The sequence below is a fragment of the Myotis lucifugus genome, unplaced genomic scaffold (assembly GCF_000147115.1).
Source record: "Myotis lucifugus unplaced genomic scaffold, Myoluc2.0 scaffold_6, whole genome shotgun sequence".
Classification (NCBI taxonomy): Eukaryota; Metazoa; Chordata; class Mammalia; order Chiroptera; family Vespertilionidae; genus Myotis; species Myotis lucifugus.
Window position 1 is genome coordinate 19513929 of NW_005871054.1, and position 14193 is coordinate 19528121.

Sequence of the window (14193 nt, forward strand, 5' to 3'; positions counted from 1 at the left end):
GCCAGTGTCCTCAATTTTCTCTGCTCCATCTTCAGTTGATCTTCTCCTCTGTGTGTGAGTGTGTCAGATCTCCCTCTAGTTCACTATTATAAGGATACATGTGATTGCATTTAGGGCCCACCCACATAATTCAGAATAATCTCCCCATCGCAAGATCCTTAACTTTATCCCCCCTGCAATGCCCATTTTTGCCATGTAACATTCACAGGTTCAAGGGATGAGGACATGGATATCTTTGGGGTGGGGTGGGGTGGGGGAGTACATTTCAGCCTACCACAGCATCCAAGTTCTAGCCTTCACTTGGCTCATGGTTGGTGTATCTCAGGTACACTGATCAGCAGGCGTAGGGGATGACATCTGAGATGAAAAGGTGGTGCACTCTGTGGGAACCACCCAACTTCCTCTTTGACATTGTGCAGCGTGCTGGGAAACTGCCTACCATGGCCCCAGGCCAGCTGTGCTGAGGGATGTGTGGCGGGGTGTTCAGATCCACTGCTCAGCACTGGCACCTGCTCATTTCCCACCCTGACACTGTCACCTCCTGCGCCAATCACAGCACTGACTTGGGGGAGCAGTCAGCACACAGCACCCTCCCTGCTATGGGGCTGGAGTCCGGTCATCTGGTCTGCGCCTGCGGGCATCGGCCTGTCAAGGCAGGAAGCAGATCCCGCCTTTAAGTCTGCCTAGACTGTGCCAGACAAATTGCTAAAGAGCTGGCAGCGGCTTTGGGGTTCGGCCAGTCTTCACGCCATCCATGGGCAAAACCGAACCTGTGATTTATGGCGTTTCCATGACTTTAAAGGACTTGAGCTCTTGTTACAAGTCTTTGGGAAGTTTCTCATCTCTCTAAAGTTCTCTCCTGTCTTACCCTCTGGTAAGTGCTACCGGCTTTCATGCCTCTTTAGGGAGGTGCAGCCCAGGTCCAGCCTACTTCATAGAGGAAAAAGCCGTAATAGAATCACTGTCTATTTTATGAAATGGGATATAATTATTACTTTAGAGAGAAAGATACAAATAAACGGACAGTACACTTTACTTGCAAATTGTGAATCAAACACTTAACTGTTTTTACTGAGCTCAGAGGAGCTGGAGGCTATAGCCAAATAACGGCTGTTTGCCTCTGCCTGGGGAATAGCATTTAAATCTAAGCAACGCCTGTCCAGCAGGAGCTGTGCAGCCAAGTCAGGGTGCTTCCTATTTTCTGAGTGAGAATTTCCCAGGGAAGAAGGCTGTGATGCTTTGAGAGGTCATGGTAACCTGATTTACCTGTTAACTCACATTCCTAGGGAGATGAAGTATTTTATAGGGGCCTGCTGAGACCTGAACAGCTGCTGGCCTCACATCTCCCTCTCTCCTGCTTTCCCCATATTGCTACAGGAATTTCATCACTTAAGGAAGAGTAGCAACAGAGGGGCCACCCTCTTACAATTCTCTCTGGATATTTTATTTGAGTGGGTGAAATTAACTCCATGGTGAGACTGGTACATAGGAGGTGTTCAATCTATGGTTATTGAATAAATGAATAAATAAAGAATGAATGAACTTAATTTTTCCCACTATGACAACTCTACAAGATCTTGTAATAGGATAGCACTACCTGGTGATCCTGTCATTGGAGATAGAGAAGGTTTGGTAGAGGGACAAGTGACATCAGCAGTACTTGACTTGATGTTCTAACTATGGCTTTTCCTCATTTTAAATATATGTGCAAGAAAGCCGGTCTGGCTTCGCCACCCTCCTCTTGGATGTCAGTAACTCAGGCGTGTGGAATAAGTACTTGCCAGAAGTGGATGGTGGTGAGCTGGGCCATGGCACTTGGGGTAGAGAGAGAAGTTTTGGCAATGATCTCTGTGGAGTATGTAGAAACCAACGGATTTTATAACCTAAGCTGCAATTTGGCTGTAAAGTCTCTCCCCTCCATCTCTCTCCCCACTCTTTACCTTCTTTGAAGGGTGCGATCAGTGTTTGCGTGTGGCATGGGGTAGTTAGAGTGGTGCCCTTGGGCAAGGCATGAAACATCTCCTCATCTGAAAGTGGGGGACCACTGGCACTCTGCCTCAGGATCTCTGAAGTACAGGTGTCTGGCACAGAGAAAACACTTGCTCATTGATAGCTACCGTCGCAGGAGGTTGTCCGGTTCCCTCGTGGTCTGGATTCTGGCTAAGGCCCAGAGCTGAGCCAGAAGGCCCCAGTGCCCATTCTAAATGAGGGCAGTGCCACTGAACTTCCCACAGGGGGTGGGGGGGGGGCATTCGATTAGAATCTGCGCGATCACCAGCCCCACGTCACCGGGGCCAGTCAGCAGAAGGACAGGACCAGAAGCGTTGGGGTTAGTGGCCACTATTTGGGGACAGCTGTGTTTGGGACCTTTCCTCCTTCCTTCTGGCCTTGCCCTTCCCAAGCCACAGGAGGGAACTTCCAGGAACTGGCTTGCCACGACTGCAGGGGCCTGAGGGAGGGAGATGGGCCTCTCTCTTCTCGGATCTTGCTGAGCCGCAGCACCCATGGGCCCACCTGGTGCACTGCAGAAGCAGGCTTGCAGAAAAAGTTTTGAGGCATATTCTTGGAGTCTAAAAGTACTCTCCCTCTCAGTGTAAAAATAGGGGGTACTTGACATGTGGTCCCTAAAGTTGGTGAACATAGGGATTGTTTCTGAAGGGGTGGGTACAGGGCTCAGAAGGCCAAAGGTGAAGTGAGATGGGAAGGGAAAGGTGACCTCACACCATCCTTGCTCTCCTCAAACCCCTGAGAAGAAGACAACCCCAGTCCTTCCCATGGCTCTGTGCCAAGCGGCTGCTGAGCCAAGGAGCGGACCTCACTCAGATGAAGGGTGGGGCCAGCCTCTGGCCCAGCAGGAGGGGCCAGGATGCAGCTGAGCACCATCCTCTGGCCCCAGATGTATCCACGTAAGCACCTCCCACTGCTGGCCTCGATGAGACAACAGAGAGGCCAGGGACGATCTCCCTCCATCAGCTGGTCAGGCTGAATGGACCTCTGTCACCTATTCCTCTTCTCTGTGCCCACACCAAAAGAGGGCAGGAGCGAGATCAGAAATGGTCCCTGAGCCACCACAGTCTGCTGCCAGCGTGGGGGTAGGGGTGGGGAACGGCTGTATCCTTGCACTTCAACCAAAACAAGGCTAGATGGCCAGAAACATTAAGATGCCATTAAAGATATAGTTGGAGAAGTAACTGGGGGGGGGGGGGGCGGTGAAAAACAGTTGCTATTTGTATCCCAAGGCCTCTCAAATCAAGGCTCTTTAAATACACTGTTATTAGCATAAACATACAGATTAATGGTATAGAGAGAGGTTTCTGGAGCCACACTGTCTGGGTTTGATTCTCAGCTCTAGCTGTGTGACAAAGGGCAAGTTACTAAACTTCTCTGCGCTGTATTTTCCTTCAACTGTAAATTAGGGCTAAGAATAGTATCTACCCATGGTGGTGTTGGGGTGATGGAATGCAGTCATCAGCTCTGGGAACAGTGCCTGGCACACAGCAAATGCTCAATAAATGCTAGCTTCTCACACTATTGTTGCACCATGTTCTCCTTAAGTCCATGAACAAAATTGGCCAGCCCAGCAAGTTTCGGGAGCAATGCAAAATCCCATTATAACGCAACGCACCGCTTCCCTTTGTGCAGGAAATGAAAGAACCCCCACAGACACACTGCTGCAGAGCGCACTTCCCGCTCTAACACAGAAACCTAGAAAAAGGTATTTTCTTGGCCCGAGGTTTACATGAAGCTAGGTCCCAGCTCAGAGGCAGCGTGTCTGTGGCCTGGGTGATTCAGATTCGCTGTTTGCTGTTATCTACTCAGCCACATCCTTCCCTTCCCTTCATTTCATACCTAAGTGAAGACAGCCTTTTCCCTTTCAGCTGCCTGGGAATATTTCCAGACAGAATACCATGTCATCTTCTAAAGTAACAATACAATAAAATTGAAGGCAGCAGCATTGAAATCTGAATGAATGACATAAACAGAGATAATCTTGGAATTGGGAAAAAACAACAACAAAAAGCCTCATTCCTCTGCCCCAGCCCTCCAATCCCATTGATTTCTGGACCCATCTTCCTGGCATCTGTTAAAATATTACTGAAGTCAGTGGACCTTGCCCGGTTAAGATGTTAATTGCTACACTATCTCCTAAGACACAACATGGCATGTTTACGAACTCGGAAGATTTAGATGAAATCACTCATGAATACTTGCCTGCTTTGGCAGCTGGGCTTTTAGCTGATGAATATGTAAGAGCCGATGGGTAGGTTACGCCCTTTTGGGGTTTACCTTCTGCAAAAGAGAGAAGAAAGATTTATTTCTAGAACTAGAGGCTTTAGATGGCTCTGTTTTGATAAGCTGCTTCCCTCCTCCCAATTTGTCTTTCTTGAATTCAGTGAAATCAGTCCGTCTCCCCCGTGCTGAATTGTTGATTACAACACAAAAGTCAAGTGGCATTTTGCTTTCCTGGACAGCCGGTGCTGTATTAATATTCGAAAGGAAGCAATGAAACCTCCGTGACTCAGAGCTCACATTAGCATCCACTGTTTTGCCCATGATGTGACATGGAAGCTGAGGTTTCATACATGTGGCTTTGAATGTTTAATTAGGTCAAGAGATGGATGTGAAAACATTCCCCATGCCCCTCGTCAGATGTTGGAGCTCTGGCCACAGGCTGGCTATGCCTGAACGGCTGCCTCTCACTTTCATGGACCCCGCGGGATCCATTTGCATTCCATGGCCCTACAGAAACCTGGAAGTAGGGAAACGAAATGTAGATCAGCCTTGACCATAGCATTAGTTGCCCACCCAGGGAGAGAAAGTTAGATGCCAGGCAAGAAGGAATGCTAATGTATAGCAGGGAAATAATGGAGACATAGAAAACAAAACCATCCTAGCTGGTTTGGCTCAATGGATAGAGTGTCAGCCTATGGACTGAAGGGTCCCGGTTTCGATTCCGGTCAAGGACACATGCCTGGGTTTTGGGCTCGATCCCTAGTAGGGGGTGTGCAGGAGGCAGCCGATCAATGATTCTCTCTCATCATTAATGTTTCTATCTCTCCCTCTCCCTTCCTCTCTGAAACCAATAAAAATATATTTTAAAAAAAGAAAAGAAAACAAGACCAATCAGGGACAGGGGCTGGGTAAGGAAGTACCCAGCCGGATAGGACTGGAAATTGCCTGTGGTCTTCCCCCACCATGAGGTCATGCCCGAAATTCCACCAGGAAACAGGAAGTGTCCCTGGAATGTAGAAGCCCCCCAAAGGCAGGCACTTTGTCTCACTGGTAACTGTGGAATTCTCAGCGCCTGTAGCACTCAGTGTCTGACACGTAGTAGATGCTCAGTAAGTTTTTATTTAGCAAAGGGCTATCTTAATGCTTAGATCTCCATTAAAATTCAAATACACATTATCTAATATTTCCATCTAATAATGAAAGCATTTTAACTCCCAGTGTGAGGGAGTATTTTTGTAGGGTGGGGCTCGGGAGAAGATGGCGGGGAGCGTTGAATGGAGAGCCCAAGGGGGTGGAACAGAATCTCGTACAAACGATTGTAGGGTCGTGACGCAGACAGAATAATGGGGTCTCAGGAAGTGTTTGGGATTGGGAGTAAGGAGATACAGGTTTCACCTGAAACTGATAAAAATAATATTGAATGTAAAGTATAATTGGAAAAAATATTTTTTAAATTTAAAATTATACGTTTCTGTTTCTATTTTGCCATTGACTAAATAAGAGTATTTTGTTATCTCCTAAGCCACATCCTTCCCTTCCCTTAGCTGATGAATATGTAAGAGCCGATGGGTAGGTTATGCCCTACCCATCAGCCTCTGACACTCATGTTTTTCTCATTCAGAAAGTATGCACAATGACATGGACCAACTTACTACACAAAGTTGTAGGATCTAATGGGAAAAAATAGTTAAAGGTTTTGGAACTGTATGTCACCATAGAAATGCAAAATAGCTATTCTGGTGTTACCAATAAATATCACTCCAAGTGGGGATGAGGCAAATGGTTGGGCTTCGTGCCATTCGAATCACCTGGGAGCAGAGCTTGGCGCTTTCCGGTCCTCCCCCTGGTCTGGGCCCGACCCAAACAGACAACAGCGAAGGCTCTTCAGACCCAAGGAGGCCCTTGCTGTGGCCTCACTTGATCAACAGAGCGCTGCAGAGACATGGTCTCTGTTTCCTTTTCTTTAAAATCCTATAGTTCTTTCTATTCAGAAGGAAAAGGGGCATGAGCTCCATTTTCTGAAATGTGGATCAAAACACAAATGGGCAGTTCTAGGAGGTCCCTCTCTGACCTTGCCCATCCGTGGACTTTGAAAAGATTATGCTCTCCAAAAATGCACACCTCTCCAGCTCCCTCCCAGACCGAAGCAAATTAAGGAGCACAGCGACATGCGAACATTAGAAATAAAACCCAAGAAAGGTCGTGGAGGCATCTGAGCCATCAGAGGATGATTCTGACATGGTTCTGTGAAACTTGCTGGCCGCGAGCCTCTGAGCAATTGGGGGGCATGTTGTGGCCACCTCTCAGCCGACAGCCTTACGCTGCAGTGCGCTTTCCTGTCTCCTTCTTTTAAAAGACACTCCTAACCCTGCTGGCGTGGCTCAGTGGTTGAGCGTCGACCTATGAACCAGGAGGTCACAGTGTGATTCCTGGTCAGGGCATGTGCTCGGGTTGTGGGCTCAATCCCCAGTGTGAGGCGTGCAGGAGGCAGCTGATCATTGATTCTCTCTCATCATTGATGTTTCTATCTCTCTCCCTCTCCCTTCCTCTCTGAAATCAATAAAAATATATTTAAAAAAGAAAGACACTTCTAGCCATTGCAGAAGCACAAGTGTTTATTATCATTGGCCAAAAGGGTTTTCGGTTATATGTCAGGAGATGGAATGAGGGGATGTGGAAGTTGAGATTTATAGGGAATAATCTCAGCAGATTGATATGCTCATGGAATTAATTTTTCTTTTAAACCTCTGTTGGGATTCTTGGATTGCAGGCTAAGTACTTTAGAGCAAAATACTCTTATTTAGCCAGGAGTAACTTGGTAAACACCTATGTGGAGATTATATTTCTCTCCATACGCAACAAATTTGTATTCTAGACATAGCATTTTCATAAGGCCCCTATTCTGAATTCTTTGTTTCTGAATTCTTTGTTACAAGGCAAACCTCATAGTACTGTAGTTGACGACTTTCCACTCTCTGACTTAGGAAGCAGTCTAGTTTGTATCCTGAGTGTGCAGCGGGAGGAGGGGCAAGAAAGGGGGATTGTTTCTTCTTTCTATAAAAATACTAGCTAATGAATGTGGAAGAAATGACAGAATTAGAACAACTATAATTACTAATGTAATTCTTGCTGCAGCAAGGATCAATAGATGTTTACACCACTGAGTGATTTGTTGGGAAACAAGCTATTCATGCTGTTTCGAAGTATCACCCTGCAGGTTGCTTATTAATTACGAGGTTTTTTCAGCATGGAGAGGGAAGGTAAAGTATCCAATTAATCAAATTTAGCCTCACCAACTGGACACATTGCCATTATGTGCCTTCTGATATGGTCATTGTGATATGACATAATGGATATGCTATGATGCTACCTGTATAGTATCCTTGCCAAAATATTTAACCTGAATCCCATCAGGAGGAAAAAATTGGACTTGTGTGTGGTCGATTGTGGGACATACTACTAGACAACTGGCTGGGACTTCAAAAATGTCATTGCTGTTCATGACCAAAAAGGCAACGTGTTGAGATAGTTCTAGATTGAAGGACACCAAGTAGACGTGACAACTAAATGCAATGGATGGTCTTTGGATTGTTGATCCAAAAAAGGAAGAAATTATTCTGAAGACTATTTTAGGATAATTGGATACAATTGAATAGAAACTATTTATTAGATAGTATCTTATCAATGCTAATGTTTTAGATATGGTGTTGGCTTTTTAGGAAGATCTTCTTGCCCTTGCAAGATGAGTGTTGAAGAACAAGTGTCATGATGCCTGCCTGGTTTAGACAAAATACAGGCAGATGATAGACAAATAGATAAAGCAAATATAGCAACATATTAACAATTGGTGAATCTGGGTAAAGGGAATCTAGATATTCATTTTATTCATGCGAATTTTTCTGTAAATTAAAAAAAAATTCAAAATAAAAGGTTAGATTGGTGCCCGACTAGCGTGGCTCAGTGGTTGAGCATTGACCTATGTACCAGGAGGTCATGCAGGGGGCATGCAGGAGGCAGCCGATCAACGATTCTCTCTCTCATCATTGATGTTTATATATCTCTCTCCCTCTCCCTTCCTCTCTGAAATCAATAAAAATATATTTTTAAAAAGGTTAGGTTGGGAAAATTCACAAATATAATAAAAGGGGGGGTCATGATAATTCAAAGATACTTGGTTACTTTTTCACTGTGAAATCGTACTAGTCACTAGCTCACCGACATTACCTCTTTGGAAAAGGGGAGAAAAGTGAAAATGGTTTTCTACAAAAATCCAGTAGAGGTAGATAGTGAAAACTGATTGACTAGTGCAACAATCCTATCTAGTAAAGAGGGAATATTGACCCTCTAATTGACCCTCACGCCATCTCAAAGATGGCGGTGCCCATAGCCAATAAGGAGGGAATATGCTATTGACTGCCCCGCCCTCAAAGATGGTGGTGCCCACAGCCACAAGATGGCAGCACCCAGTCCCCTCAGCCCCCCAGCTGCCCAGGGCCAGGTAACCAGGGCCAGCTGAGGCTTGTGCTGCCGGCAGTGGCAGCAGCAGAGGTGTGATGGGGGCATCGCCTTCCCCTGTTCCTATCTGTTCATTTACTAGAAATCTCGAGGAATAAGGTTCTAGATCTGAGACTCATTTGGCATAACAAAAGGAATAGTTAAAAAAAAAACCCCAAGTTATTAAGTGTAATTCACTTAATTAAAAAATTTGATTGGGCTTACAGAGAGCTGCAGTGTGTTTAACATGAGTAATTGGAGCCTTTCAGTATTTCCAGACTGCAGTGATTTATCACTGTAATTATAACTCATTGTTTCATGATCCTAATTATGAGAAGAATCCTTCAGGTTTTATGAAATGAGGTGGGCCATGAATTAAAGCTCACAGCACATTGGAAAGAGCACATTTTGTCCCAAGAGGTTACTTAACCCAAGCACCCGTGTTAGCAGCGTCCCCCGGAGTGAGGGCGTACCTGAGACAACGAAGGATTCCCTCCACCGGGGTAGGGATAAGGACTGGACGCCGTTGGAATAACTCTCCCTGTAGCCAGACTGGCCAGCTACTTTCTGAACAAGTACTTTCCCTCCTGAATTATCGAGCACACCACTGTGAAGAGAAAAGAAATGTTTTGAAGAAAGAACAGAACAAATATTGTTTGATGTGATCAACAGAAGACCAAACCAGCCTCCATCTTTATTTAGAGATAGGAAAGCAGCGAGATTAAGAAAAGGGTCACCTTGACCTGCAGCCCACCCCCCAAGAACGTGCCTCCTCCACATGGCCCAGCATCCACCTCCCAGCTCCGATGTCCTTTTTCTTATTGCAGGACCTGATCGTTCAGTCAGGAATTTCTCTTTGCCACCGTGCCTCAAATTTCTTTTCCCTGGTTTCCTCATTCCCACTAGTTCTTTCTTTTTGATGTTGTTAATCCTCACCCAAAGATATTTTTCTGTTGATTTTTAGAGAGAGTGGAAGGGAGGGAGGGAGGGGGAAAGAGAGAAAAACATCGATGTGAGAGAGACATCAGATGCCTATTGTTGTGTTGGCTGTTGTCATTTTTTTATTTGACAATCTAAGGCAGTGGTTCTCAACCTGTGGGTCGCGACCTCTGAAAATACATCCTGCATATCAGATATTTACATTATGATCCATAACAGTAGCAAAATTACAGTTATGAAGTAGCAACGAAAATAATTTTATGGTTGGGTCACAACATGAGGAACTGTATTAAAGGGTCGCGGCATTAGGAAGGTTGAGAACCACTGATAAGGGAAAAGAGGTCAGTGCTCCTGACTAAATAGTCAGGTTTTGGATGTTTGAAAAATTCTGCACACGCCCCAGCCAGGCCAGGATCTAACCTGCAGTCCAGGTACATGCCCTTGACTGTGACTCGAAGCTACAACCCTTCCATGCACAAGCTGACACTCTAACCAATTAGCTACACTGGCCAGGGCCCCATTGGTTCTCTTAAGTAAAACCTCTTTCCTGACAATTTTCAATTTCATTGTGTGACATCACAGAATGAATCCAGTTATTTCAAAGGGTGTGGTATGATGTTTTTAAAAGCAAATTATTCCTTTTATTTTGGGCCAGAAAGGTGTGTAGCTAAGTTAAACTCTTTAAAAGAGTCCTCAAACACTGGAATTGTTTATTTAATTTCTAGGTTTTGAAGGTTTTGGATCCTGTCATGACGTAACTGACGCTCAGTTCTGGTTTCTGAATATCATTTTCACATTGTCGTCCCCTGGCCCCAGAGGTTAACATGGCTCTGTGGGTGTCTGTAATTTATGGCACAGGGGAGCTAAAGAAACACTTAGATTTGTGTTTATCAATACCCTTCCTTGCCTTCAGGAGTAGCGGTTGCTATTTCTTGCTCACCTGCCTTATGGGAGTCAACAATGTTCAATACTCAGCTTCATGACCCAGAAGAAAAGAAAGTGATAATAATACTTAGCATTTACAGCACTAAATTGCTTTAAAATCATCCCCCTATATCAGCAATTTTCAACCAGTGTGCTGCAAGAATTTTTAAAACATCCCAAACCTGACTATTTAGTCAGGGGCACTGACCTCTTTTCGCTTAGATTGTCAAGTAAAAAAATGACAACAGGCAACACAACAATAGGTGTCTGGTGTGAATGAATCAAAATCATACCTATTGTTTTGTCAGGTCGGCAAAAAATATAGTATATTTTTTGGTGTGCCACAGAATTTTAGTAATTAGTTTAGGTGTGCCAGGAGATGAAAAAGGTTGGAGATACTGGTAGCTGCCGTATATGGTGTCTCCCTGAGTCCCTCAGCAAACCTATGAGTTGTGGAGTTGAGTGAATGTGTTATTCCCAGATCGCAGAAACAGACTTAGAGAGGTTGAGTGACTCCAGATTTTGTAACTAGTAAATGTCAAGGCAGGGATTTGAACCCAGGTCTAAGTGACCTGGAATCCTGGGTCTGTCCCACTGGTCACAGTGGCCTCTTGGGTTCAAAAGCACAGGTACCTCCTGGCGCCAACTCCTCATGTCCTTGCAACCCTGCTGTCTCTTCTCTCAGGAGCTCTCAGAATCCGTGACCTCACTTCTCCCAGCTGCAGCAGGGCTGGTCTCAGCTCCCCTGATAGACTCTGGTTTTCTCACTGTCTCACTTCAAGCTGCAATGTTTGCTCTGAGAACCTGGTTCCCACTTCTGCCTCACTGGATCCCTAACCCCGCCTTCCCCACCGAGATTGACAGGACTTCCCTAGGCCCCTTCCTAGCAACACCGTAAGTCCTGCCTCCCAGTTGAGACTGATTTCATTTCGTCTTGTGCTGTTGCCTAAACATTTCTTGAGTTAATTTGGCCTCCCAGCTAGATTGGAAATTCTCGTATGGGAACGACCGTGTTTCATGCTTCTGTAATCAGCAGGCCTGTCGATGGTGTGTGGGCTCTGCTTCCCAAAGCCAACTGGTAAGCTTTAAGGTTGTGGGAGCTGGTTCATGTCACATCAGTAGCTTGAAATCAGACATGATGGGAGTATTTATTCCACCCAAATCGGTAAATCAACAACCCCAACCTTTTTGGAGAGCCGGTGGTTAAACATTTACCGGCATACCAGTGGTGTATCCGGAAACTTCTAATTTTAAAATAAATTATCCCATGGTCCCTTTACTCATAATTAATGGGGGAAATAAAAATAACTTATGGCTTTTTATTTTCCCCCAGAGAAATTATTCTGCTCTTGAATTTATGTTCCATTGTATTGAGGAAGTATGTGTGTGCCTTCCCTGTAGCTGCCACTCAGAGTGAGGGAGGGGGCCGTGCTGTGCTTTCCTCGGGCTATTGGAAAAGCTTGTGGAAGCCTCCAGGGTTCTTACGACTCGGAAAGGTGTAGGTGTAGACCTATTGTGCTCCCGTGAGGTGCTCCTGTGAGGTGCTCTGGTTGTAGAAGAGCATGAGCCTCATCTTATGGACTTAACTGGAGGGTGAGGACATTCCCAGACATTCTCCCAGAGAAGGGCAGATCCTGGGAGGCCAGTGGCCTGTAAACTACAGGAGGCAACAGCAGTCCAGGGAGGCGAATGCACCAGGCCCTTGACCACCACAGGAGATCCTGGAGGAGGGACAGAGCCTGAAGTGTGTCACCTGGGCTCTGGGCTGGAGTCGTGGACATGACTTTTCATCCTGAATATGCAACTAACTAGCAACTTAATGGACTTCCCTGTGCTTCAGTCCCTCTTCTAACAAATGGGGATGCTAGTAGCAGCCTCATAGGGTTGAGATGATGCTAAAAGGCGAGAATTACAGTGTAAGGATGACTGCCCTTCTGATGACATCTTTGGTGAGGTCACATGAACTCGCATGGCTCTGTCCTGCATAGGAAACATGGAAAGGCAAGAGAGTGCCAGAGTGGTCGGTGGAAACCAGTGCCAACCATCTCAGATCACAGCTGGAAAAATACAGGCACCTTAAGACAGGCTCAGCCTCTGCAACAGAGGTCAGTGTCTACACAGACACAGACAGGAGAGAGCTGATGTGGTAGAGCTGTGGGCACGCCCATGGGCGTGAAGGATGAATGTGAGCACGCACACATGTGCAGGTATGTTTGGGAGGCGTGCACGTGTGTATTCGTGCACGTGCAGGTGTGTATGTAAATCTTTACATACCTCTTTTCTTTTGGCATGAAATTGACTTCAGAGTGAAAGCAAAATATTGTTATTCCATAGTCTGGAGTTAAGAAACAGCATTTAGTGTTGTTTTTCTTTAATATTCCTCTACTTGTCTCTAATAGAGCCTCTGTAGTCCTGTCACATTGAACGATCTGTTAATTCCTTCTCTCTGCAGTGATGGGGAAAAGAGGAGGACGGCCAACAAAATCTACTAGTAATTCCTACAACTGTTTTTACACGTAGATTTTTTTTCTTTTCTTACTGCTTTTCCAATTTCAGAGAAGCTACTGGCTACATACCTTGAAGGGAAATGCATTTTACATCTCCCCCCCGCCCCCTCTCTGGAGAGGTACAACCGAATAATCAGCCGACTGGTGTGCCAGGAAGGAAAGGGGAAAGATACCAGAAGCCTGAATAATTCAGACACTCCATCCAGTATCCAGTGTCCATGCGTTGAGTCAGGAGCCACGTCTCACAGCAGGGCCTGTGGTGGTTAGGAGTGCGGGCACTGACATGGCAGAGTCCCCATCTGCTACTACATTTTAATAGTTTAATGGCTATTCAACTTCTCTTCATCTTAAGGTGTGGTTAGTCGTAATAGATACCGCATAGGGCAATGGTGAGGTTTAAATAAGATAACATAGGTGGGGTGCTTGACACATACACATTAACCTTATTATCAAAGATATTAAGTAAAGCCCTAACCAGTTTGGCTCAGTGGATAGAGCGTTGGCCTGCGCATTTGATTCCGGTCAAGGGCACATGCCCGGGTTATGGGCTTGGTCCCCAGTAGGGGGTGTGCAGGAGGCAGCCGATCAATGATTCTTTCTCATCATTGATGTTCCTATCTCTCTCTCCCGCTCCCTTCCTCTCTGAAATCAGTATTAAGTAAGTATACATTCCCTGTGTTTATGAGGATTCTGTGAGGGTCACCTTTGCCTCTCCTCCTTTAGGCAGTGACTTAGTCCAAAGCGTGCCATGCCTCCTGTCCTCCTGCCTGGTCTCAAACCAACAGCCGACCAAGCAGCACCACCGCCCCCTCCTCCTCACTCTTCCTGTCCCACGGTCTCCGGCATCACTGTGGCTGGGACATTTCTTCTCCAAATGTCTGGGCCTGCCTTCGTCTCATCCCTAATATCTCCTTGCTCAGCACACACAGGTATTTACAGCATCAAGAACTTTGGTGTCCTTGTCAGGAACCCGTCTCCATTGAGGGGTATAGAGGAGGGAGCCCTGCCGTCCACAGAGCACTGGGGAAGGAGGTCCAGGACCACCCTCGGCTCCTGCCGAGTCCAGAGGGGTAGGCGGGCCAGATGGAAGCCAGGG

The 14193-nt window shown here is 46.0% G+C and overlaps 1 protein-coding gene across 1 annotated transcript in view; it reads right to left on the bottom strand.

Moving 5' to 3' along the window:
- Positions 1-14193, bottom strand: part of VIT (vitrin) — a 93146-nt gene that overhangs the window by 40499 nt on the left and 38454 nt on the right. The window contains exons 5-6 of the mRNA XM_006083458.2: positions 9201-9334; positions 4213-4290 (exon numbers count right to left, since the gene is read on the bottom strand). Coding sequence (XP_006083520.1) covers positions 4213-4290; positions 9201-9334 — 212 coding nt within the window. The remainder of the gene's footprint in view (positions 1-4212; positions 4291-9200; positions 9335-14193) is intronic.